At 46.9% G+C, this 25,628-nt stretch overlaps 1 protein-coding gene and 1 long non-coding RNA gene across 7 annotated transcripts in view; one reads left to right on the plus strand and one right to left on the minus strand.

The window, feature by feature from the left end:
• The window catches only part of CERK (ceramide kinase), a 54,370-nt gene extending 28,948 nt beyond the window's left edge, over positions 1-25,422 (plus strand). For all 3 annotated transcript variants that reach the window (XM_074227263.1, XM_074227264.1, XM_074227265.1), the window contains 10 exons: positions 3,104-3,229; positions 6,039-6,102; positions 7,128-7,273; positions 12,820-12,894; positions 15,250-15,402; positions 16,773-16,878; positions 18,144-18,220; positions 22,898-23,103; positions 24,647-24,855; positions 25,194-25,422. In XM_074227263.1, the coding sequence (XP_074083364.1) occupies positions 3,104-3,229; positions 6,039-6,102; positions 7,128-7,273; positions 12,820-12,894; positions 15,250-15,402; positions 16,773-16,878; positions 18,144-18,220; positions 22,898-23,103; positions 24,647-24,855; positions 25,194-25,266 (1,235 nt within the window). In that variant the 3' untranslated portion in view covers positions 25,267-25,422. The remainder of the gene's footprint in view (positions 1-3,103; positions 3,230-6,038; positions 6,103-7,127; positions 7,274-12,819; positions 12,895-15,249; positions 15,403-16,772; positions 16,879-18,143; positions 18,221-22,897; positions 23,104-24,646; positions 24,856-25,193) is intronic.
• Positions 1,484-18,923, minus strand: LOC141515562 (uncharacterized). Of its 4 annotated transcripts, none has more exons than XR_012476359.1 (5): positions 17,808-18,923; positions 11,783-12,211; positions 11,062-11,198; positions 5,713-5,811; positions 1,484-5,528 (listed from the first exon to the last, which is right to left on the minus strand). It is a non-coding gene; the product is annotated as an uncharacterized LOC141515562 (long non-coding RNA). The 4 variants fall into 4 exon arrangements; XR_012476356.1 differs by having other exon boundaries at positions 17,705-18,923; XR_012476357.1 differs by lacking the exon at positions 5,713-5,811 and having other exon boundaries at positions 17,705-18,922.
• Positions 25,423-25,628: the final 206 nt, after the last annotated feature.

Genomic DNA, 25,628 nt, shown 5'->3' on the forward strand with positions numbered 1-25,628 from the left:
TGGTGAAAGTCATTGTTCAAGAGACCCTACTGGCCCTCTGGGAGCCGTGCTTGAGGTCTGGACAGACTTGAGGAGAGGAGAGGCACTGCAGGCCTCTGTCCAGGCCATTAGTGGTTGAAGATTATTTTGCAGTGATGGGCAGTTTCATGAGGAAAATGAATGAGGATGGGAGCTGGCTCAGACATATTAATGCCATGGTTTACCAGGGTCTTATCCCATGTTTATAACTGGCCTTTCCATTCTCCCTCACAGTACAAAACGCCTTAGTTATGAAGGCCCCTTCATGTTGACTTTTTCACCTTTTCCTACTGGTTCTTGGCTACTGAGCCTTTATAACTTTGTTTTTACTGCCCCTGCTTCCCTTCATTCAATCCCAGGCACCTCACCTTTTCTGTATTTATTCACTACTTCCCTAGTCTCCCATGATGTGGTTATTTAGCATTTACCTTTTAGAGCAGATGAAGGACTTCAGTCTGTCTATACTGATGCAAAGAGACTCTTACATGTCATTTTCATGAGCTTCTATTAACATTAGCATTTTCTGAAGAGACAGATCTATCCTTGTGGGTAGTGGAAGACTTCACTGACTCACTTTGACAAATATTTATTTAAAATGTATAAAGGAATTCATAAACTTAGGGAAGACTTGTTTCTTTACCTTAAGGGATATTATATCTAGTCGGGCTAAGAGATAATAGATACAATTATTATTTCAAAGTACATCAGAACCAAAAAGGAGACTCTGAAATCAGGCCTTGAGAATTTGGGGGAGACTTCTCTTCCTATAGGAAGTAACATTTGAGTTGAATTTTAAAGAATAAATAGGAATCTATCAGTTGAAGTCGGGAGGGGAAGGCTTCCCAAGCAGAGATGCCATATGAATAAATGTATTTTGAAAACCTGGAGGGAAAAGGCTTCAAGAGAGAATGACCAACAGTGTCAGTGGCTGCAGAGAGGTCAAGGAAAGAAACCATTGGAGATCATGGACAACTCTGAAAGCCAATGAGCCCTCGAGCTCTGTCAGTAAACATTCATTATACAAGACAAAAGAAAGAGTCCTTTCCTCAAAGACCTTCCATCTTATTTTGGGAGATCCCAGCATACACACAGGTTAATAAGGAGGAAGGAGAGAATAGAAGTGACTGGAGTGGGGATGAGGTTAAGAAACACATCATGAGAGACTTGGCAATTTTGCTGAAAAAATCAATCATTCTGGCAAGTGAGGCCAAGTCTGTAATCTTCAGTAGGCAGCCCTGCCCTTCCAGCTTCCTCCAACAAACATGGATTATGATGACCTAGGCTCTTATTCTAAACTCTGGGTCCACAAATCCAAATGAAAAGAAAACCCTGTCCTTGAGGGTGAAGGCACTCCCTAAGAGTGAAGGCACCCTATGAATGGGAGCCAGAAAGAGTGGAAGGAAAGATATGGTGAGAGACCATAGGACCAAAGTCCAGAGAGTCAGAAGGACAACCAAGAGGGGAATGAGGCATGGTTAACCTAGACCCTTCTGTAAAACAGAGAGCCCAGAAAGAACTCACCAGAGAGAGAGGGGACCTGGCCTGTCCCAGGGGGATGTCCCTGGGCATGTGTCTTGGGGGCTGTGTCCCAGTCTAAAAAGGTCTTAGACACTTGAGAGAAATTCCAGAGTAAGGAGGTGGGGGAGTCACTGGCAAAGTCCAGAGTCTTTAATACCTACCCAGGAGGGGAATCAAGCATGACTCACGGTATCCATCCTCAAAATGGTGGCTCCTGGAAGTGACTCACCAATTGGAAAATGCCCTGGTCACATGTCTGTGGGTTGAGTTTGTGATCTTGGACTGGAAACTCATTGATTCCGCCCAGTCCCATTGTTCTGCTGCTCTTGTTAGGTCTTGTACTGGAGAAGTTGTTGGGGACTCTTAGCTGTACTCCTTCCTTCTGTTCCCCCACCATCTTAACTCATCTTCCCTAATCCAGTGAACTGAATGGGGGACCTTAGCAAAGCAGCAGTTTGGAGCTTTGTGATAGGCTACATGTAGAAGTGAGCGGGTGAGGAGTGACAGCCTTTCAGGCATGAGGGACAATGAAAACAAAGGTCTAGAGGAGGTGCCTCAGAGGTCGGAATGGACTCAGGATGGGTCATCTAGAGCCAGAGAATCTTGGGTGGGAAGTGCAAAATGGAGGCATTTATGTCCTTGACAAGTTTGGAGCAGATGTGGGCTTGAGGCCTGTGCCTTAGGCTGCTCTAGGGAGGAGACTGGGGCAAGGCACTCCCCTACTCCGGGCCTCTCTTTCCATGTCTGTTGTTGGGGGTTGTCCTCTGCTTCTGTGCATACAAGTTGCTGCAGATGGCTCTGCATTCACTATACTCACCATTTCTTCCTTCCCCCACTCCAGCTTGGGTGGTCATTCCCCAGTAGAGCCTGATACACATTAGTTGTATATGATTTGAAACATTTAGGTTTTAAATTGTATAAGTTAAAATTTTGTTTTATCCCCTTTTCATTTTCTCTCCTCTTAGGTTGTTTCAGTTCCTTCCATTATGTTTTCTTCCTCACATCTTTGTTTCCCAAGTCTTTTGCTCCAAACTTTTAAATCATAGTTTTTGATAGCAAGTTCTGTTCTTGGCCTTGAATAAACTAAAGGAATATCTAAGAAGAGCGTAGGGACCCTTGTTTGCCTTTTCTCCTTTTGCTTCCTTTTTTGCTTCCACTCGCTCTATTCCATCTTTTTTTTTTTAATTGAATCTGTCCAGTGAGCCAAGCATTATGCTGAGGGTCTAAAGGGAGCTCCGAGAGGAGGGGTGGCCTAGTGGCTCCAGAGCTGCCCCTGGACACAGGGGTCCCGACTTGTATCTTTGATTCCAGGTTAACCACTTGACCACTTAGTGCCTCCAAGAAGCTCTGGAACGCTGGCTTGGCCTTCTCCCTCTTCTTTCAGCTCCTGGCTGTAGATGAAGCTCTCACATGAAACAGATGGCACTCCCACTGTCTGAAAGACTTCAAAGATTGCATTTCAGAAAAAGCCACATCCCGATTCTGTGGGTTTTTGAATGCCTCTCTTATCTGGAGTCAGCCATTGTTGTTTACCCATTCTGATTGAGATCTCCTTTTCTTCCCGTAGCATGTAGACCAAAGCACTTACTCGTGTATATTAATCCCTTCGGAGGAAAGAGACAAGGCAAGCGCATCTATGAACAGAAAGTCGTCCCACTCTTTAATCTAGCTTCCATCACTACTGATGTCATTGGTAAGGCTTAGCTTTCTCTTTTTTCTGAATTCAACAGATCATATTGTACTTAGAATTGTTTGGTTAGAGATAACTTGGTGTGTGGCTTGGTGAGTAGGGAGAGCACCCCAAGAAAACTTGGATTAGGCTCCCCATCTCCCAGGGTCCCATTGCCTCCTGTTTTGAGTTTCCTAGAGAGACCACTTAGGAAGCAATTTGCAGACCTTGGAGGGCTATGGACATGGGAGCAATTCAACAGCAAGGTTTTATTAAGCACCAGCTGTGTGCCCAGAAACACTCTGCCAAGCCCTGAGGTGATAAAAATGAGTAAGATGATTACCTTAAAGAGAAGTTTAATTGCTTGCAGTTCTGTGGATAAAAGAAAACAAAACCCAGCCTGACTAGATCTTAAGACATCAAGGAATAATATCTCAAGAAGGCACCTTGAAGAGAAACTTGGCAGAGTCAAGAGGCCCTCCTGTTGGTATTGTTGTACCCTGTGAATGATGGGGGAATCTCTGGTTGTGAAGACAATTTACTTTGCCTCAATCCCCTTCTCTGTCTCTTTTCCCATTGACTCATGCTCTTTGAGGTCCTTTAAGGTCAAGCCAAAGAGCTTGCATTCATCTGTGTTCCACAGGACTGAGAGCCTGTGGAGAGGTCTTGGGCAGTGTGAACCCTCTCTGGACCAAAGAGACAGTCTCTCAGCTGACTGTCTCAGGCCTTAACTCCTGGCATGTTGCCATCCCACTCAGCTCCCTACTTTGAAGAAGCTGCACATTGTTTCTTGTCTTTTGACTTGAGCACAGTGCCCTAGGTGGAGCCTTGCTTGAGCTGAATGGAGCATGACCATCGCCCCCCATTGTGGAGCCTGTTGGCCAGCTGCTCCCAGGAGATTTCTTGGTGCTGGGCCTAGCCAACTCCTCCCTGCCTTTAATGTGCAGATATTTGGGGGAGCTTCCTTCAGTTTCATGTTCTCTTCAACCCTTTGTTTTAGTCTTTGGAGAACTGTTCCGATCTCACCACTGGCATTTAAAGAATTAGCTCTCCATTCAGTCCAGCTAGAGGGCCTCACAGATGCTAGTGCTAAACAACCAAAAATGGAAACATGCCTGCCCTTCTGTGAGAGTTGAGGTCTGCAGATCCAGTGTGAAGAGGAAGCCAACAGTGGCAGCTAGGGGCATCTGGAAAAGTGGCTCTGGATGGTAGCCTGTGTCCCCAGTACAAGTGCCAAGGTCAGGGAACCGTGCATGAATACGGTAGGAGAAGAGGAATAATGGGAAGTAAAGCTGAAGAAGGAGGCTGGAGCCAGATTGGAAAGGGATCAAATATTGCCTGACATCCATATGGTCTGCCAGTTGAAGGAATCACCAGTCATCCCTATCCCTTCACATCCACATCCTCATTACAGATTCTCACCAGCTCGAGGTCAAGGGCATTCCAAGTTGGCATTGACCCATTAATGGTTTGGTCATTCCATTAGTTCCAAGGCCATCTACCATTTCCCACACTTCTCTCATCCACACACAGAGCAGGAAGCCTATCAGATATGGTGCTAAAACATGACTGTGTCTGGCAGCATGCCCTTGACCTAACGTGTCAATTATGGAAATGAAAGGAGTGATGGTAGGTCTTTGCAGAGAACCTAATGTCATCAGAAAATATCTGGTTTATGGTTAGGAGGAAAACAGAGAAGGACTCATTTCTTGGAGAACAAATTACACAGAGAAAAAGACTAGAATGAATTTAGCAGAATGACAACTTCACTATCTTCACAGCCATTGGAAGCCCCAAACTTTGGAAGCAACCTGCTCAGTGCATCAGTAATCCCACCAGCATGGGTCTTTCCTCCAGCAGTGTCGACACCAGCCCGCCCACCCCTTCTTATCCTTGCAGGGTGCCAGGAGCTTCCTGGAGACCAACAGAAGAGGCGGGCTTCCCAGCAGCATGGGCATGCCGCATCTGGCCATACAGCCTTGAGAACAACTTCTCCCTTTTACTTCTTCATTTGTCCTGTTTTGGAGTCTGCTCCCAACCAAGCCCCGCAGCGTAACTGTGATGTTCCATGACTCACAACCATCTAATATGGGAAGAATAGGAGTTTAAAAGAGTTTGAGACCTTTTTTTCAAGACAGATGGATGTGTTTGTTTAAAAACATTGTCTAATTCTCCAAAACAATCCTTCCTGTACTCTTCCTCCTGCTCAGTTCTGGGGGCTGCTCTTTTTCCATGTTTCGGATCACTCTGAGATAGAGGTATTTGTAGATCCAATTGTTCATCCATCTGCACAGCAACAAATGCGTGCTAGACATTCTTCATCCTGGATTGAAAATGAAAAAATAATTGTCATTTTGTCCCTTTCACCATCCCCTACAGTCCAGTGGGTTGGGTATTCCAAGATCTATGTCTGTCCCCTATAGAACCTACATAAACTAGGGAGAACCCAAGCCTGACCTGCCTCCTGGGGCTGCTGAGAGTCCTGCATAGGAGCTGTGGATGCTCACCTGATTCAGCAGGTTCTCTCCTCCAGGTGGTACCTGATGTAGGTCACTGGGACCCTGCTCTGGGAAGAGGGCAGTAAGACTCCAAAGTAGCCTCCTCCTCTGAAAGGCAAGAGGGGTTTGTGGTTTCTGGTTTTTCTAAGCCAAGTGTTGAAGAATAAATCTTTCCTAAACTACCATCGCCAGAGACGGCCCTTACCATTGTTGGCAGTGTCCCATGGAGCCAGACTCTTAAGCGCTCTTTTTATTTGAAGAACATAAAATGGTATTTGGTGGATAATGATTTTTCATGAGAACTTAACTGTGAATTACATGCTTGTTCTCCACAGTTACTGAACACGCTAACCATGCAAAGGACAGTTTGTTTGAAATTAATATTGAGAAATATGATGGGTAAGTAAGGGTTCTGGGCCCCTTGGTTTTAAAAAGTATGTCCCAGAAATATATGGTGTTTCATCCTTGTTTAGCTTTGTGATTCTTCTTCCTGAGACAGTGCTGGGGTGGGTGGAGATGAGGGGCTCCCCTTGTCTGGACAGTGATGTGGAGTCCCCCAGGGCCCTGCTTCCTGCAGGTCTCTGCCTCCACCTTGTAAGAGATAATCTGGAGGCCTTCCCAGATGTATTTGTGTGTGTGTGTGTGTGTGTGTGTGTGTGTGTATTTGATACCATCCCTTCATACTCTCCACGATCTTCATGGAGCATGTCTTCCTAAGGCAGCAGTGGGATGACTGGGATTGGGAGCTTCTAATGCCTCGTCCCCAGCGGAGTGTAACTGGCTCACTTCACTTCCCTGGTCCTTGATTTCCTCATTCTTCAGTGAGGCAGTTGCCTCAATGACCTCTGGGTTCCTTTATGTTAAATCTGTGATCCTTGAGTTGTTTAGGACATGATTTCTATTAATTAGAAGTTTGCAGTCACATAGAAAGAATGTGTGTGTGTGTGTGTGTGTGTGTGTGTGTGTGTGTGTGTGTGTGTGAGAGAGAGAGAGAGAGAGAGAGAGAGAGAGAGAGAGAGAGAGAGAGAGAGAGAACACCAGCTCATTTAGTGGTGGAAGCCAAGGGACTCTTGGAGCAGTGCAGGCAATTAGCATTTATTGTGGGACTTGTACCAGTCAGGGATGAGGTGACCCTAGAACTGGACCTCAAAGGATATCAAGGCAGCATTGTTGGGTGATAGAGGAAGGAAGAAATCCACATGCATTTCTGGCAGAGGGAGTGACCTGAGCAAAGGTCTCAGGACCTATGAAGGGGACGGTCAGGCCAGCATGGCTGTTGTAGAGGAGCATGAGTTAAGATCTGGGGAGGCTGGTTGGGGCTAGTTTACAGAGGACCTGGAATGAGCCAATCCAAACTCTTGGAGGGGGATCTCTTTGGACCAGAATCATGGAATGATTGTTCTGTATTTTCTGCTTTCCTACAGAATTGTTTGTGTTGGTGGAGATGGCATGTTCAGTGAGGTGTTACATGGCCTCATTGGAAGGACACAGAGGGACTGTGGTATAGACCAGAATAATCCCAAAGCATCTTTAGTCCAGTGCAGACTGCGAATTGGGATAATCCCAGCAGGTGATGTAAAGTGACTTTATCACCACCGAGTTAGTGGATAAATATCCTTTCTGAAAAGTATTTGATATCAACAAAATCAACATTAAAATGTCTTCCTTAAAGAGCTCTGGAACTGTGAAATAACAGTCTTTTTGGTGCATTGACTGGCTTTGCTTACCCCCAATTTATTTGTCTTCACATTTTTTCTTAGCAGTACATTTGTACAGTAACACTGTTAAATTTGCTCTCGTGGGAGTGTGCCAGTCTTTACTTCAGCAACCTGAAGCTGGCCCCAGAAGGCACAAATGGGATTTTTGCCATTTTCAGTTGTAGAGCTTTATGAATTTGTGGTGTCCTCTCTGTCTTCCTGATCAAAGCCTTAGGAAGATCGTCTGACCTTTTTTTGGTTACTTCAGATTAAAGTTCTGAATCTTAAATCAGGTTTTCCCCTGTGTGGGAGATCTCTTTCCTCCTTCCTCACTCTCTGTAACTCTTGTGTGTTTTGTCTTGTTTCCATGTAGAGAATTGAGTGGATGGCCTTCCTCTTGGTCTGGTGCTTCACCTTGGGTTTCCATCCATTCTTGGTCATCCATTGTTAACATATGGCCCTTTCAACTCCTCTTGCAGTTTTAATCATGACTTTAAGAATTCTTGACTGTTGGGAGGGGTACACTGCTTTGTTGGCCCCAAACCATTAGGATCTCCTGGCTCTTCACCCTTGTGACCCTATTCAAGAAAAGTCACAGGAACGATCCTTTTTTCAGCTGAGAGGATCAGGGAGAGTGTTCTGGAGAAGTCAGTGGTTGAGCTGGTCCTTGGATTTTGTCATTTGGAGATGGGTTTGTGATGAGAACACATGGGCTCAGGTTGAGGAGGAGTGAGGAAAGAAGAAAAACTGACCAGGAGGTAAGAGTAGAATGCCAGACCTCAGAACCAAGGAGAGTAGGTGCAGCCATGAGGGGATGAAGTCTGATGGTCATGGCATGGGAGGAAAGGAAAGCACCTCAGGGTGTGACACCATTAGAAGGGACTCATCATGAATACTTGAGCCCTGAGATAATAGCCAGGGAAGTGAGTCCTGGGGGAAATGGGTCCTCTAGCTCAAGGAATGATGGAGAGTACCATCTTACCATGGGCCAGGCTCTGAGCTAAGTGCTGGCAGTACACACAGAAGCAGAATGGCAGCCCCTGCCGCAGGGATCCTCCATTCTAATGGAAAGGGGTGTCATGGGACCAGGTTCATCATAGGTGAAGGTCTTTGGAGCCTAGAGAAAGGAAGAGATGGCTGATCTATGCCTGGAATGAAGGACTAGGAACCAGCCAATCCCGGGCTGAGTCATTTCTGGGGTGGAGTGAGCATCCAAAGTGATGGAGGGGAAGAAATTCCTGTGGAGAAGACAAACATACAACTGGCCTTCTCGAACTTGGAAAAAGAAGAGGTTGTTGAGATCCAAGCCTGAGGGTCCTTCTCTAAGTCGTGATGCCTAGAGAAAGGGCTTTCCCGTGGCATGTGATTGGTAGGACCCCACTGGGAGCCGGTCTTGACTGGGGCCTGCTATCATCCCAGTCGGCAGCTTCAAGGATAGGCTGAGCTTCCTTTTGAAAAGAAACCTTTGCAGAATGTTTTCTAAGAGATCTTGTTGACTCATTAAGAGTTTCTCTCCCAGCTTCTGAGGCCCTCTCCTGGGAATGTCCCAATGGCACCTTGGCCTTGTTAGCCAGACACTTGCTCCCTGGCCCAGGGCCCATGGGAACCTGCAAGTCTGTTCCCCCGAGGTGCAGAGACATCAGATGAAGCAATCAGCTTGGCTCCATTAGAGGACAAACTCTGACTCTGCTTAGACTGGAGAGACCTCGTGAAGTCTCCATCAGCTCCCTTCACCTTGCCCTCTTCTCAGGATGATCAGGATGCCCCCTCCTTCCTCTGTTCCCTTCCAGATCTGTCTAATTCTTGTAATCATTCTTGTTCTTAAAGCTGTACATTGATCCTTTATCCTTTCTCTTTAGCAGAGATTCAGAAAGTAATCTTCTCTGTGGTTGTGTAAATAGAATGACATGGGCTAATTTGACATGCTATGTGATCCTTTCCCTTGTAATGAGGAAAGGGGATGGTGTGACAGCTGAGGTACCAGGAAACAAAAAGAGGCATGTTGGCATTATTTTTATTCATTTTTTAGGTTTTTTTGCAAGGCAATGGGATTAAGTGGCTTGCCCAAGGCTACACAGCTAGGTCATTATTAAGTAATTTTGAACTCAGGTCCTCCTGACTCCAGGGCCGATGCTCTATCCACTGTGCCACCTAGCCGCCCCCTCGTGTTGTCATTATTATGGTAAATGGAGTCAGTTTGCAGTTTTCAGAGTTAAAATGCATGTCACATGAAGGTGGCTTAGGCCTCTGGCTCTGGTGGGCACCAGGGACCTTGGGTTTTCATGGGCTACACAGGCCACCTGGCAGACTGAAGGCTTTCTTAGAGACTGCCAGCATGACAAGTGATGGTCCAGTTACCTTGAGGAATTCAGGGGCTTGCAACACCCCCAAAGATGATCTTACAGTATCTACAGCTTATGACATATAGCTGACAGATCCCTAATCAGGGATGAAATTTCCCTGAAAAGCCAGTAAGAATGTATTCCCGGGGGTCTTATGAATCTCGTCAAAAGCTCTTTAAAATGAAAAAGGTGAGGGAGAAAGACGACTCCCAGTGTCTGTTCCCAAAGTAGATACCATAGAGAGGAGTTGCAAAGGAAGAAGAGGAAAGTGCTTTGTTCAGTAGCTAAGGCACCCAGAAATCCGCAGGAGACAAAAGTCCAGGAAAGGAGCCAGAAAAGACCCGTGGCCCTAATTGCACTCAGGTGCCCAGCATTTAGGCAATACACAGCACCTGGGAATCCTAAAGCAAGATGGCAGATGTGACCTCCTAAATATAAGTGAGACTTGGGATGAAACCCAAGCCTGGACTCTGGATTTCTATAATCTTGTTTAAAAGGAACTTGATAGTTAAGAAGGGGTGGGAAGTAGGTTAGCTGATTAAGAAGGTTTATTCATGTAAGGAAATCTAAGGGGGTGGGGGGGGAGCATGATGTAAAGCAATGAGGGTCAGGGAAAAAAAGAAAATTTTGTCATTGGAGTAGATTGTAGAATATCTGGACAAAAAAAAACAGATGAGTTTGGGAAATAGATCACAAGCTAGCCTAGAGACTTGGGATCTAATCGTGGGGGGTGGGGGGTCTTTGGATATCCAAGCATCTGCTGGCCCTTCCTCTCCCTCCTCCTCCCCCCCCTTCCTTCCCTCCCTCCTCTCCCTCCTCCCCTTTCTCCTCTCTCTGATGAAAAGTTTCAAAACCACATCTTCCAAACAAACTTGCAGTTTGGAGTGAGAAAAAGCACCTTGGTTCCACTCCTATAAATAAGAGTAGGGAAAGCATTTACTTTTAAGGACTAGCCCCTAAAAGTCGGCTTCAGCCATTCTCACTAGAGGAGAGGTGGAGTTCTTCTGAAGAGACTAGAATTGGCTGGCGGGAAATCTTATCTCCCCCCCCCCACAAATCCATCAACTGTCTCAGATTTTAGACAGAAATGCTCCAAAGGAGAATAAATGCCATTGTGTGTTATGGGGAGAGCAGGAGATGTCAGCCTGCTGGGAGACAAAGAGGCTCCAAGAAAGGACCTCAAACACCAGAAGACAGAACCTATCCCTGGTTTCCTTCTAGGAGAGTGTCCCACACATGTGCCTCAGAGGTTGGACCCCTTGGTAACCAAGGAGACAGTATGCAAGCTGCCCAGGGTTCAAGCCAGTCACTGGACTCACCTGAACAGGGTCTTCCCGTCCAGGGAGAGTTGGAGATGTGCCTGAGGACAGGAGAGCTGCCACTATATGGGAAGAGGACTAGAATCAAGTCTCTGAGCTCGAGGCCATAGGCCTGGCCTTCCCTCCCCAGGAACAATCTAGAAAAGCTCAGGAAAGAGATGGACAACAAACAGTGAGAAAAAGCAGAAGACACCAACCCAACTTCATTTCCTTTTTTGTCCAAGATACTAAACTAAACTGGTGGATGAGGCAGTGATGTGGGTAGAGTTGACTCAGATTGTGTATACTCTCTGAGCCCTTGTAACAAGGACGGGCTTTTCTGATTCCGTGGCTTCAACTTCCCTCATGCTTAAGATGCCCAAATCTTTATTTCTAGTCTCCATCTTGAATGCCAAGCTACCCTCTAAAAAAAGTAATTGATAGGGGTTGGCTAGGTGGTGTAGTGGATAAAGCACCAGCCCTGGAGTCAGGAGTACCTGGGTTCAAATCCAGCCTCAGACACTTAATAATGACCTAGCTGTGTGGCCTTGGGCAAGCCACTTAACCCTGTTTGCCTTACAAAAAAAAAAAACCTAAAAAAAAAGTAATTGATAATCTATTTTTTTAACATCATCAGAGTTTCTTCCAGCATCTTTCTCCCACTTCTCCCAGAGAGACATCCCACATAACATTGTTTTTTAAAGAAAATAAGAAAGAAAAAATGAGCAAAAGTGGTTCTTACCTCAGAAAAGTCTGAAATCTCTGCAGTATATTATTACATTTGGGGACATCCCATCTCTGCAAAGGAGTGAAGGCTGCCTTCTCTCTTCTTTGCAATTGTACAATATTCATTTTTTATTTTTGATCGCTCTTCTCTCCCAGCCCTGTTATGTTGATAGAGGCCCTCCTTCCACCATTAACGTGCCCTTTAATAAGATGCTCTTTGTGATCTGTTCAGTCTAAAACTGTCATTCGTTCTCCCTGGCCAGCCTTGTCAAATTCTTCCAGAGCTTCTATTCTTTCCCCTGACAGCCTTTGAGATCTTCTGGTCTTCCCCACAGCCCAGGGAGACTTCAGAAGAGAACTTGCCGCTGAAATTCTAAATGCATTTTTCTCCACATTTCACAAGATGAAGCTTATCCTCCCTGATGACCTTGGGTTATCAGCTTTCCTGAAAATTGAGGAGCTGTTAAAGTTCAGCTATTTGGAAGTGTCATTGACATTTTAGACTTATTTCTTATCTGAAAACATCAGGGAAATGTTAAAGTAACATGATTGCTAGCTTCATAGAATTAAGGTAAGAACAACTTCCTGTGCTCTTCCTCCCAACTTCCATGAAGTAAGCAAGAAAAACAAAACCCATCAGAAACACATCATCAAACAAAACTAATTCTTGTATTGGTGAAGTTTAAAAAGCCAAATAATCCTGGGTCTGACATCTGTCTGGAGGTGGCCCATTCTATCCTGAGAAAGAGCAAGAGTCCTTCTTTGTCCAGCCCTTCATTTTTTCTATTTTTTTTACTCTGAATTTTAACATCAAATAAAATGTGCATTTCCGTCCACAGAAGAAGCTACTTAGATATGAACATTTTCTTCTTAAATATTTAACAAACTTTCAAAGTTGACCTTGTCTCCTGTTTTATCTTGTCATATTGAGGCAGGGAAGAATCATTTCTTGTGTATCTGGGAGTTTGATCAAGACAGACTTTAGAAACTTCTAAGGACTGAGGATTCGAATCTGCAATTCCCTGAATTCATCAAGAATCTTGTTTTTTTCAGGTTCAACGGATTGTGTATGCTATGCCACAGTTGGTGTCAATGACCCAGTTACATCAGCATTACACATTATTATTGGTAAGTCCTTGAGTATATAAGAATGCTTAATTATAAGCTAGTGGACTTAGGCCAAACAGGGCTGCTGAGGAAAAATTGTTTGTCAGTTATCTGTGATCTGTACCTCACGCACTAGAAGACATTTCTGGGTTTGTAGTTGGCTTCAGCCCTGCTGGACACAGGACACAGTCCGTTCTGCACTCTCTTTTGGGGCACTCGTGCCCCTGCCCTTGTCCTGGCTCTCCTCCCACCTGAAAGCAGCCAACCTCAGGGGTGCCAGCCTCTGGGCTGCGACACAGCAGATGGTCAGACCTCAACTCTGAGAAACTTCAGTGCTCCTGATGCCAACCCATCGGATGCCCTTGCTCCAGGCTGCTGTCTGACACTCATCATCTCTTGGCAGTCCTCGGTACTTTCTTCAGAATGTTCCTGGGTTCTTGCCCCTTCTCTCTTTCTGTCACTTTTCTCTGGTTTGAAGGCTCCTTCCCTAGCCCATCCACTCACCAGGACTGTCCACAGGCCTCTTTTCTCTCTTGACACTCTTTGCTGAACTTAAGCCATTGCCCATGGATAGTCGAATGGTTATCTCTGTTCAGATGACTCCTGGCTGTCCGCTCTAGCCCCAGTGTCTGGCTCCAGACCTCACTGGCTCCCTGTTGGACATCTTGTAAACTTCTGACCTTTCTCCCCAAACCATTCTCCTCCTGTTCCAGGCTGCCAGGTGTGGAAGCTTGGCATTTTCCTGGTCTCTCCCAACCACCGTCATGTCGTGGGATCCTGCCCCTCGACCTCAGTATTCCTTCCATCTGACTCCTTCCCTCTGCTCTCATTGGCCTCCCTGCCTCTAGTCTCCTCTCTCTGGCCCTGTCTCCATCTAGCCTCCCAAGTGGTTTTCCCAATGTCCAGATCAGAGCCCTTCACTCACTTCTCAGACTCCAGCAGCTCCCTGGGGAACACTCAGCTTGGGGAGACCTCTTTCCTCCAGTCCAGCCTGTCTTCCGTCATTAGCCTGTACTCCCCTTCTCAGCTCCGCTCCAGGCTGAGTCAGACTCACTGCCCCTGGAAACGACCACAGTGGGATCCACTGAGATTGAACGAGACAGAAACAAAGGCGTTCCTATGTCAGTGTGCACCCCACAGGGTCTGGGCTGCTGGCTGGCTGCCTCTTCACCCAGGGACCTCCATCTTTCTCATGGCACCTCCAGAAGCAGCATGAGCCACACCTTGTGCTGGGAACTTCAGCTTCTCTTCCCCTTTCCCCCCAGAGGGGGACTAGCACCCACACACACAGAGACACACACCCCACCCTCTCCCCTTTCTGGGCCCTGAGAGCATAAGGGCTTGATGCCTTTCTGCACATCCTTCACTCACCCAAGGCTCAGGCTCCAGAAGTGCACTGTCCCCTTGAGCTGGTTCTTACCTTCTCCCCTCTGGCCCTTATACTTGAAATGCCATCCTCCTCACCATAGTTTCCAACATGCTAGACAGGAGTTCCATTCAGCTGATACTGTGCCACCCCCCCTCCTTTTCATAAACCTTTGCTCCAGCTTGGAGGTGAGGTGAGGGGTCTCCAGCTCTCTCATACTGGGTTCTGGCTTCCTTCACAGCCCCTTCTCACACTGTCCCTGTGAGTGAGGCTGCTCAGACCCTTCCTCCAACTTCCTTCATGCCCATCCCCTCCCCTCATAAAGCTTTGATTTTCTTACCTGTCCAAGTCACAGGGGTCTGTCCTCCCTCCTATCTCAGCACTTTAGGGGAGACCTGTGGGTTTCCACCCCTGCCTGATCCCAATCTTAGAGCTTGAGAGATGTATCCTTTCCATTTGGCTTTAGTTTAGAGCTGACTGTGACTTAGGAGCCCAAACAAGACCGCAGAGGAGGAAACTGAGGCACAGGCAGACTAGGTGACCCTCTCGAGGTCACCCACCCTAGTTGATGTCCATGGGGAATTTGAAACCTGTCCTTCTGACTCCATGTCTCAGATCCTGGCCCTGCTGAGCTGGAGCCCCTCCCATGCTTGCTTTCTCAAGGAGACCCAGCCTGACCCTCCTCCAGTCCCCAAGGTGCTACAAGACCCAAGAGCAGATTTTGCTGTCTGGAGTTTGGCCCCTCACCTTGCCAGCAGCTGCCCCCAGAGGAGTGCTTTGGTTGTTTCCCTTTCATACAATAGTGTTGGTTCTTCTTTATGGAAATACTCATGTGAAAAAGGAGATGCATGTTAGAAGGGAGGACAGTGTGGGTACAGATGGAGTCAGGAGGACTCGAGTTCAAATTCAGTCAGACACTTATACATACTAGCTGTCTGACCCTGGGCAAGTCCCTTAATTCCTATTGCTTTGCAAAGAAAAAGGACAGTGAAGACGTGCTTTCTCAACAGGGGACTCTCTGTCTATGGACGTGTCTTCAGTGCATCACAACAACACCTTTCTGAAGTATTCCGTGTCCTTGCTGGGTTACGGTTTCTATGGAGACATATTGAGGGATAGTGAGAAAAAGCGGTGGATGGGCCTCATCCGATATGATCTTTCAGGTAACTTGAGGGTCAAGAGCAGAGTGAGATGGGATTCAGTGATGAGACCTGGGAGCACCTCAGGGGCATACAGGACAGCTGCAGGGAGGGTACTTCTGAGCTGGGACCTGGGAGGAGGGGGGCCTTTGCTCAGCAGCCTCTTGTTTGATGGGTCTCAGGGCCTCAGGACTAGGAGAACTGCGATGTCCTTCATAGCTTTCACCCTGTTCGGTGTTCTCATGGTGCTGAGCTTGATGATCCCTCTTTAACATTCTAAGGCAGCATGTTGTGCCTCACCACTCTGAGCCTCTGCCCTAATTGTCCGGGAATGAGTTAGAGAATAGTGGGGTCATTTTTCACAACCGCCACGTGAATGTGGGTGGATTTTCTTGTAATTCCAAAAATTAATGAATTCATTTTGGGTGGGTAGAGTTCTTAGAAAATAAAATAAAAAATTCCCCAAATTGTATCAGAGGGATAGTGATGGGTTATTGTATCTTTTCTATTCCTAAACAATAAACAGTTAAATAAAAGGAAAGGGGCAGCTAGGTAGCATAGTGGATAGAGCACTGGCCCTGGAATCAGGAAGATCTGAGTTCAAATCTGAACTCAGACACTTAATAATTCCCGAGCTGTGTGACCTTGGGCAGGTCATTTAATCCCATTGCCTTAAATAGAATGGGTTTTTTTTTAAGATACTTATAAAGAGATAGAAGGAGGAGCATCTTAGAAAGGAAAAATTAAGGTTGGGCATTTTTTTCTTCATCTACAACAATAAATCCCTGATTCCCATAGATCCCATCACTACCCTCATAGATCTCTCGTGGGCCACTTATTACATGGGAAATTTAAGTTGACCAGTAGCCATTGCCTGAGAGCCAGCCTTTGAGGAGAAATCATTATGAGTGAGCTAAACCTAACTTCAGTGATCAAATTAGATTGAAGAATGACTTTGAGGATAGAAAAAATATATGCAATACTAAAGGCCTCTTTGGAGATGGCTCTGAGGGGGAGATTGTGGGGCCAAGGAGGGGGTGTCATGAAAGGGGGCCTTACACTCCCCTCTAGGTGCATCCTTTCCTTCTTTTGGAGTGAGTAGGGGTTGGTCTGACTCAAGTGGAGTTACTCGGGCATTGCCCTATGAAAGGGAGGGAGGGAGGCAGGTACTCTCACCTCCCTTGTCCTTCCCTGGCCCTCCCATCACTACTCTTCTTCCAGTCTCTAGTAGCACTAAGTTTGGGGGATGACTGGAGCAAGTGACATCCTCAGGATATTATCTGTCATGGTTAGAAGACCTTTGGAGCTTGTCTTCTCCAGCATGAGTCAGGATTTTTGAAATCACATGATAGGCCTGACAAATTCCACTGAACTTTCTTCCATTTTATTTTTAGGTTTTAAGACCTTTCTTTCTCATCATTGCTATGAAGGAACGGTGGCCTTCCTTCCAGCACAGCACACCGTGGGCTCTCCAAGAGATAAGAAGCCTTGCCGCTCAGGGTGAGAGGCTCTTGGTACTCACTCCTATTGGAGGTGTTAGTATCTACCACAGGCAGGAAGATGACCCCAGAGACCCCGACACTTGGATTGGGCCAGGAGACCATGACCACTTGTGGAGCCAGCCTCCCAACATGGGCCTTTTTATCTGTTCCCTAGAAAAGTGTCCATGGCACCACACGTATTCTTTCTGGTTTGGTTTTAGGGCTGTCCACTACATCAGTGTGGACAAAAGACCAAACTTGTGGTCCAAGTTTGAACCCTCTCCCTGCTCACGGATGACCTGTGTGGCCTTGCCGAGGTTACCCAGTCCCATAGGCCTCAAATGAAAGTGTTAATATGTGACTTGGGGTCCCATTCCAGCTCTAACCCCTCTGGCTTCAGGGTCTTGTCAGGGAGGACTGGCTTAGGACCTGGAGAGGAGAGCAGAGCAACCTTAAAGGATCCTCAAGCAATGGAAACCTGTCTGGTCCCTAGGGCCCGACCAGGTTGCAGGGGGAAGGTTTAGGGAGGCAGAGGGAGACAGGCTGCAGGAAAATCTCCTGGAGGCCCTGGGGAGGGACCAGAGCACCAAGCTTAGAGTTCCAGAGACCCAGGTTCAACTTCCCTTTCAGAGACTTGAATTAGTTTGAGTGTTCTGAACTTTTCTCAGTCTTGGCTTTCTCATCTGTAAAATGGGGATAACAGTCTCACACCTATCTCATAGTGTGGGGGATCACATGGAATAACCTAGGTAAAGTGCTTTGTAAACCCCAAAGGGTTATTTAAGCATCAGAGGAAACATAATGAGAGTCATCCCAGGGCAAGACAGGTGGCTTCCTGGGCTCACCTGTCCTGGAGCTATCTAGTGCCAGTGGTGCTGGTTGGATGCCAGGCCACGAGAGGTCCAGCCAGGGTTAGGAGGGAAGTTTCCAGGTTTCTGTCAATCCTACCCATTAGGTGAAAGGCTGGATGGATGGACAGTTGGCCTTGGGACCTCTGCCAGACTTCCTTCCTCCCTCATCTTGTAGATGAGCTGCAATCTGCCTGGGGGGAGGTGTTCTCATAGCAGGTGGTCCAGACTCTGAAGTCTGGCCTGGGAACAGAGGTCTTGACAGAATTCCAGCTTTTCTCCAGGACATGCACAAACTTGGCATGAGTTGTTTTCAGGAAACCTATTCAATTGGATTTGGGGTCAATGCAGGATGAACTATGGTCACAACTCTAAATGTTCCCTTTTGAGGTTAAAGACATTATTCATGAAAGGCCACACTATTCCTCTCTTTCAGGTGCTTTGTTTGCAGGCAAAGTAAGCAGCAGCTTGAAGAGGAGCAGAAAAAAGCCCTTTATGGCTTGGAAAATACAGGTATTTCTCTCCCAGAGTGCCCAACCTCCCTGTCAACCAATGCTTCAGAAAGGGAAGGCCTGCCCCCTTCGCTGCTCTCCACCTCCCTTTCTCAGCTCACACTACTTCCTCTCGTAGGTCTCCTCTTACTTCTGCTGGGTCTCCTGCCAGTGCGGGGAGGGACGACAGGTTCTTCCTGCTCTCCTGCCTTCCCCGGTCTTCAAGGAGCCTGAGCCTGGCTCTTGTCCTTCACTCAGCCCAGTCATAGCTGCTGGTCTGGGACTGGGGCATAGGCAGAAAGTGCATGCTTCCCCAGAGGGCTGCTTCCTGAGGAGGGGACATTGGAATCAGGCCTTAGCATGTGGCTGGCTCAAGTGGCCACACACCAGGTCACCTGCCCTGCCATTTGAACAGGGGGATATTGGGTTTGATGTAAAAGGTCATCATTTTTCTTAATTAAAAAATCAGTAGTATTCTTGTATTTTGGAAAAAGAATTCTTGTGGTTAGGGAGGGGAGGCAGTTTTGAAGATGGCATGTTCTGTCCTGGTGTGAGGGGAGCCTTGGGTGGGTGGCTGGTTGGTAAAAGGCACTTTGCACAGTAACTGGGGAGGGGGTTGGTGTCTGGTATGTGACATCACAGAGCCTGAGGTTGGAGACAAGTGCCCAGGTTGGGCAGGAAAAATGTGTGTCAGGGTCAGGATCAGCACCCAGCCCCTTCTCTACTCCCTGCCACTGCCTCTGAATGGAGGGAAAAACAGAGGCCTTTGCTCCCTTTAGTGCCTGGATAATCGGGGGCATCTGGTCCAGTGCCTGTACCATGGCCACTCCCCCTCCCTCACATCTCCTAATTTCTCTTCTCCCTTCAAGGTTCTACTCCCACTTTCTGAGGGAGGGTCTCTCAGCTCTTCCCCTTCTGGCCATCTATCCTCTGAGCCCAGCATCTACCCACCCTCTGCATCATTCTGATTGCAAGGGGTGTCTGTGCTGGCAAGCCAGTTTTAGCCTTTTTCTGTGTCTTAGCCTTAATGGATCTGGCACATTGGTGTAGGGAGGAGAGGACACTTCAGAGTCTCCATGAGTTGATCATTTTAGCCTTGTTGGATCTTCTGAGAGCCCTGGAGACCCAGGGGAGTCTCTGTTTTCCTTTGCCACTTAGTCCATGAAAATTGTTTTGTCTATACTTTCATTGGGGAACCTCCAGACCACTTGGTGACTTAAATGGCTTTCATGAGCAACTTCACTGGTGGCTGACCTTAGGAGGAGCCTCTCCAAAGACTGTTCCTAGGCTTCGTTACATTGAGAATGACTAAGGAGGGGCTCTTCAACTGGGCCTGACCAAGGCCAAAGCCGGACAGAAATGATGCCTCCTTGAAAGACTGGGACACACCTCCCCTAGGGTCTGGACTGCTTGAGATAGAAGAGTCTCCATCACTGACTGGAGAGTCATTCTGAGGCATGGCCTAGTGCCTTACATGGATGGGACAAGAAGCCTCCTGGTCTGTCCTGACTGTCGTTCTGTGATTCTATGGAAGTCCTTTCTGGGTCTTTCTGTTTTGCATCTCTTTATACGATGAACCTTATTCAATTCTTACGTTTCTCAGAGGCAAGGGCCACCCCCCCACCACTTCTGGTTGTCTCCATCCCCTTCCCTACTCTCCAGTGTGAAGACCCTCCTCCACCCGCTGCTTTGGCCAAGTCAGGACACAATTACAAGGCATGGCTATGGAAACCAAGGCCATGCCCATGTCACTGCAGTCGTCAAGGGGAGTGAAGACTAGTTAAACGTCAGCCAGCTCTGTCCCCAGAGACGAGCTCCTCATGCAGAGGAGCCTCTTTTGTTCCCATCTCTGTCTCCAAATACACAGGTTGAAAGCAAAGGTTGCCTTTGCTAGCTAAAGTCCTGGGTCACCTTCTGGGTACACTAGAGACCCTCCAGATTGAAAGTCATTTCAGAGGCCAGAACTTCCTTATTTTAAAACTTTGATAGGGTCTGTAAGAGCTAAAGATGATTTTTAATCGCATATTGGCGGGGTTTGCTTTTGCTAATTGTCTGCATTATGGAAGTTTTTTGGTACAAAAACTGCTGTGACTTTGGATGAAATCCCTAAGAAATTTAATAACCATAGAAATTATACATATATTTTCTGTCTTTTTTTTTTTACACTAACCAAAATGGCAGCTTATACACTCTAGGTCTGATTTAGGCTAGTCTCCAGACCAGTGATTCTTTGTCTTTTGTGGGGCATGGACCCCTTTGGCACCCAAAAAAGCCCGAGGGGGGAAAGAGACACCAGGAAAGGCCTCTCACCAAGCCTCGGAGGAAGCCAGGGAAGCTGGAAGGTGGAGATGAGGAGTGAGTGGATGCCAGGCAGGGAACAAAGTCTGCAGGGGCATGGATGGGAATGGTAGTCACAAAGGGCCTGGGCAAGCATTGGATGTAAGTAGCCTGGGAAATGAGGAGTTGGCTTAGAAAGGACCCTGACTGCCCAGCAAAAAGAGACCCTTCCCCACCCCAAGCTTTGCTGGAAGAAAGGAAGAGGGGTCAGAAATTGCTAAGAAATATATGTCTTTAGAGCATCCATGAACACCATGCCAGTTGTCCAAGTTGAGATCCTTGTTTCATGGCTTGATGGATGTCACAGCAGAGGGTCCTGGCAATCTTGAAGTGAAAGTAATGGAGGAGACAAAGCCCTAGCTGAATGAGAGGATGGGCCAAGGCTTCTCTTGAGTGCATCAGAGCCACCAAGAAGGATCATTACATGGGTTGTGAGTTGTGTAAGACTCTTCTTGGCAAAGATTCTGGAGGAGCTCTCCATTTCCTTTTCCAGTAGATTCAGACAAATGAAAGTGACTTACCCAGGGTCACACAGCTAATAACCACTATGGCCAGATTCCAGTCCTTCTGACTCCAGACAATGCACTCTATCTTCTGAGCACCCAGCTTCTCATTTCGTGGGACATTTAGTCATCTCTTATTGCTGCATTCAGATGAGTGTCAATAAATAAAATAGTTACAGGGAAATAATTGCAGTTTCTATGCCAACATCTGCAGAAAATAAAGAGGGAGGAAAATTCCACAAAATTCAGCAAAAGCTCAGTAAGGTCCTTCAGATAATGAAATATATTTTGATATGTTTAACAACTTCCATGCCAAGGTGGACAGGCCAAAGGGGAAGTGCTCAGAAGAGCTATGCAGTAAATTATCCAGGAGACCCTCTGGCCATATTTTTCTGACTGATTTTAGAAAAGTTGATTCCGTACTTAGTGCTGTGTGTAGCCCACGCAGCACTTACCCCATACATCCTCAAAGATTTGTTCCAGAAAAAGAATCCAACACTGGCTGTGTTATAGACCAAGTAAAATCTTTGACTCCCCAGCCTATTACTGATGTTCTCCCAAGCCATGTCTCTGTATCCAGCCCAGTGACCAGCCTAATGAGCAACTATCAGCATTGATGCAAAACCAGGAGAAAGAATAAAAATAATGGGGGCAGTGGATGTGGTAAGACTACCTCTTGACTGAAAGGGGAATGGGACAGCAGCATGGCAGCCCTAGACCTCATGTGTGCCATTTCCTCAAGGAGTTTAAGCACTTGACGTTGATTCCTGTGGCAGAAAGACCAAGAACAACTGAAATGAGACTTAGGCAGCAAAATCCTTGCAACCAAAGACACTGTGAATTTAGAATGTGGACTTGTTTAGGACATCTGATGGAGCAGGATGGAAGAAGATTATAAGCAGCCTACCTCCTAAAACAAGAAGCAGAGACAGTAAAATCCATTAAAGGAAAGCATGGCAAGAGACACGGGTCATGCCTAGGGCATAGGAGAAGGAAATGAGGGAAATGGCTAGAAAGGTGTTTATGGCAAACTCTCTTCACCTTCCAGGCCGTTGGAACCATCGTACTCAGACCCTTCTTCACCTGACTGTGTCATTGATAAAAACAATGGTGGAAAAGAAGCTGGATTAGACTAATGTACTCAGGGAGGGTCCTTGTGGAAGTGAGACTTGGAAAGAATTTTGTATCTTAATGACTACAAATTAAAAAAAGTAAAAACAACCAAGAGAATATAAGGAGAGCTGAGCCATCAATTGAGAAGATCGGAACCAGACTCTCTGCCTGCCTCACAAGCAGCTTTGTGGAGGATGAAGACAGAGCAAGTTAGGTTTGGCCTAAGGTCCTTGTGATGGTTGCAGGGTTGGCAGAACCTTCACTGCCTGGCTTCCATTCCTAGCCTGCCCTTCAGCTCTCTAATGTTGCAGCACGTAGAGAAGGCACTGCATCAGTTTGGGAGTTCACTGGTATCAGTGAAAAGTCCAGGCCTCCTTCCTGTCCCCCTCCCCTTTGCTCAGTGTCCGACCCTCAAGGAGTATCAGCTGTTTCCCAATTTCCCCATCCAGCCTCTCTGACATCTGGGCTCTCAAGTTGCTATTCGCCATGCCCTCACCTTGCGTGACATTCTGCCTCTTTCCCCCCTTCCTCCTCTTCTTGTCTTTTATCTGTTGAGACTCTCCTCATCAAGGCCTGTGTCCTGTCCTCCAACTAATGTCTTTCTATACTGTGTTGCAGCAGGGCCTTTCACCTAGGAGCTGCTTTGAATCTATTGGTGGCCTCAAATTGCATTTTTTAGACCAGAAAACTGATTCTGAAGCATGGTTGTCCTTTAACCCCTCCAAGTGCTCTTTTTGTCCTTCCAGAGGAAGTAGAAGAGTGGAAGGTCATCCAGGGGAAGTTTCTAGCAATCAATGCGACCAACATGAGCTGCGCCTGCCCACGGAGCCCTAAGGGCCTATCCCCAGTGGCCCACTTGGCAGATGGTTCCTCAGACCTCATCCTTGTTCGCAAATGTTCCCGGTTGAATTTTCTGAGGTACCTCTTCAGACACACAAATCAAGATGACCAGGTAGGCATCCTGGGGGAGAAGGCTTGGAGCTCGAGTGCTTTTGATCTCTCCTCTAATTGTATGAGTAATTTATATTTGCTTAATCGTTTGTTGGAGAGAACAGGTCAAAGGGATACCTCTTCAGAGCTTTCGCTTCATTAGGAAGAGTGCCAGGATACTTGGTTTGTTACTTGAACTCATTTATCAAAGGCACTCTTTCTTAAAAAGTACAATTAAATGAAAATATGCTATGTTCATCTTAAAAAAAATAATAGCTGCTGGTTTATCAGTCTCCTTAAGATCTTGTTGAACCCTGTTAAAATTAGCAAATAGCTTCCCACTTAAAAAAAAATCCACAAATTTATTGGCCTCTTATGAAGGGAGGAAAAAAGATTCAAGTCTTGGTGGATTTCTTTCTTCTGTCTCTCTGTTTTGACCTTCCTTTTCACATTTATTGGCAGCCTTGTTGCATTTACCCCAAGTAAGTTTCAGTCATTTAGGATTCACTTGGAATACAAATAGGGCCACTGTTTATGGGGCCTGCTCTGTTTCCTGCCTTCCTGGCCCTGTGCTTTGGTCCATATGGACCAGAGATCTACAGGCTGTCCCTACCCCCCCCCCCAAAGTGGACATTGGAGGAGGGGGGAAGGAGAAGCAGCCCACTGAGAACTCAGCAGTATTTTCTTGGGGCTCTTTTCTCCCAGGATCCCCTCTCAGCCCCAAGCCTGGCCCCAGTGTCTCTCCTCATTCCACTCAGACCTGGAGGCTAGCTCATTTCCCCTTGAGGTGGTCTGGCACCAGCCAAGCTAGAGGTTTCTTTGACTTACTCGTAGGCAAAGCAGAATTTCATTGTGGCATAGGGCACCCTCTTTCTTCACAGTGACTCACAACAAAAAGTGCAGCTAACAGTCATCCTTGCCCTCCTTGGGGGTATCCCTTGGGTGGGTATCTCTGGGTGGGGAGGCTCTGTAAAGTTGAATGATTATTCTTGTCTAATCCCAGTAGTTTCCCGAGAAGGTTGGCCACCCCACAGCAGGACCTTAGCGCCTCAGACATTGGAGACTTAAGGAAGCTGAGGCCAGAGGTTCTGGATACATGCTCAGTTTTCATGAAACATTTTCTCATCCTGCTGCAGGATGTTTAAGACCTAAGACTGGGACAGAAAAGAGCCCTCCTGGAGCTGGTCTTCTATAGGACTTTGCTTCTTAAGCCCCGTTATGAGGTTGTGTAAGTGGCTGCTCCGGCCTATAGAAAGACTGGCGAAGGCCAATGGACGGAACCGTCCTGCATTATAGGTGTTGTACCTGGAAGTGGGAACTGGTGGGGAGATGGACGGGAGGGTCTGCTACCTCAAGTTCCAATGATCCACCTAGTGAGAAACTCGACAGATGGGTCACCTCCAGGGGCCTGATGGCAGGAGGAAGATATGGAGGGAAACTTTTTTTTTTCAAGGAAAAGGGACTTGTAAATTCCACATCTAATCATAGAAGACTTGATGGAGTTTTCTCAATTTTGCTTCCCAAATATACAACATTTAATTTGCCCATTTATTTTTGTTTTGTAGTTTGACTTTGCATTTGTGGAGGTTTACCGGGTGAGGAAATTTCAGTTTACGTCAAAGCATTTAGAAGATGAAGATGGCGATCTCAAGGACTTAGGGAAGAAGGGATTTGGGCAGATCTGCAGCAACCACCCAGCCTGCTGCTGCAGTCTTCCCAACAGCTCCTGGAACTGTGATGGAGAAATCCTGAGCAACTCAGCTGTGGAAGTCAGGTGGGTGTCTCCCCTTGGGGTTCACCCTCCTCTCTGGGCCCCAGGCCCAGGAATGTGTCCTGGGCTGTCTCTGACTTTCACTGCCTCACATGTCCCAGACACCTTCTGTTCAGAGATGGTCCTCAGGAATAAGAGGATGGATTTCTTGCTAGGCTCGAATGGAAGGGCTGGGAGGGATCGTAGAGCAAAGGGGAAGAAGTGAGCTCAGAAAGAGCATGGAGGAAACCCCTCCGATCCTAGCTTTGGGAGATGAGACCTGCTCGGTCTGTCTCCCAGGAGCTGCGACTTTATGCTGGTCCTTCTGCTGTAATTCGCCTTTGTGGTGTCTTTGTTCTCAGGGTTCACTGCCAGCTGCTGCAGCTCTTTGCCAGAGGGATCGAGGAGACCCCAACGCAGGCAGTCCTCAACTGAGAAACTGCTGTTAGCACAGGCCTTGCGGTGCAGCCTGCACTTGGAAATCTTCAGAGATATTTATTAGAAAGAATATTGCAAACCAGTTCTGTTGGTGCATACACACATTTAAAATTCGGAATTTATTTTTGATAGTTAAATGTTGATTTTAGAAAACTGTCTTTTTTCAAGTATCTGTACATCCTGAGCATTTTACAGAGTAAATCATCAGGGGCCTAGGGCACAGGGAGGAGGCAGGCTGGTGAAGGTCACAATGCTGCTACCCCACTTTCTGAGAGCCCTGATATACCCTGAGACCAAGATGACGTGAATAACGAGGAAGGCCCATGGTCAGCAACGTGACCCACAAATCCTAGCGACAG

The sequence above is a fragment of the Macrotis lagotis genome, chromosome 2, assembly GCF_037893015.1.
Source record: "Macrotis lagotis isolate mMagLag1 chromosome 2, bilby.v1.9.chrom.fasta, whole genome shotgun sequence".
Lineage (NCBI taxonomy): Eukaryota > Metazoa > Chordata > Mammalia > Peramelemorphia > Peramelidae > Macrotis > Macrotis lagotis.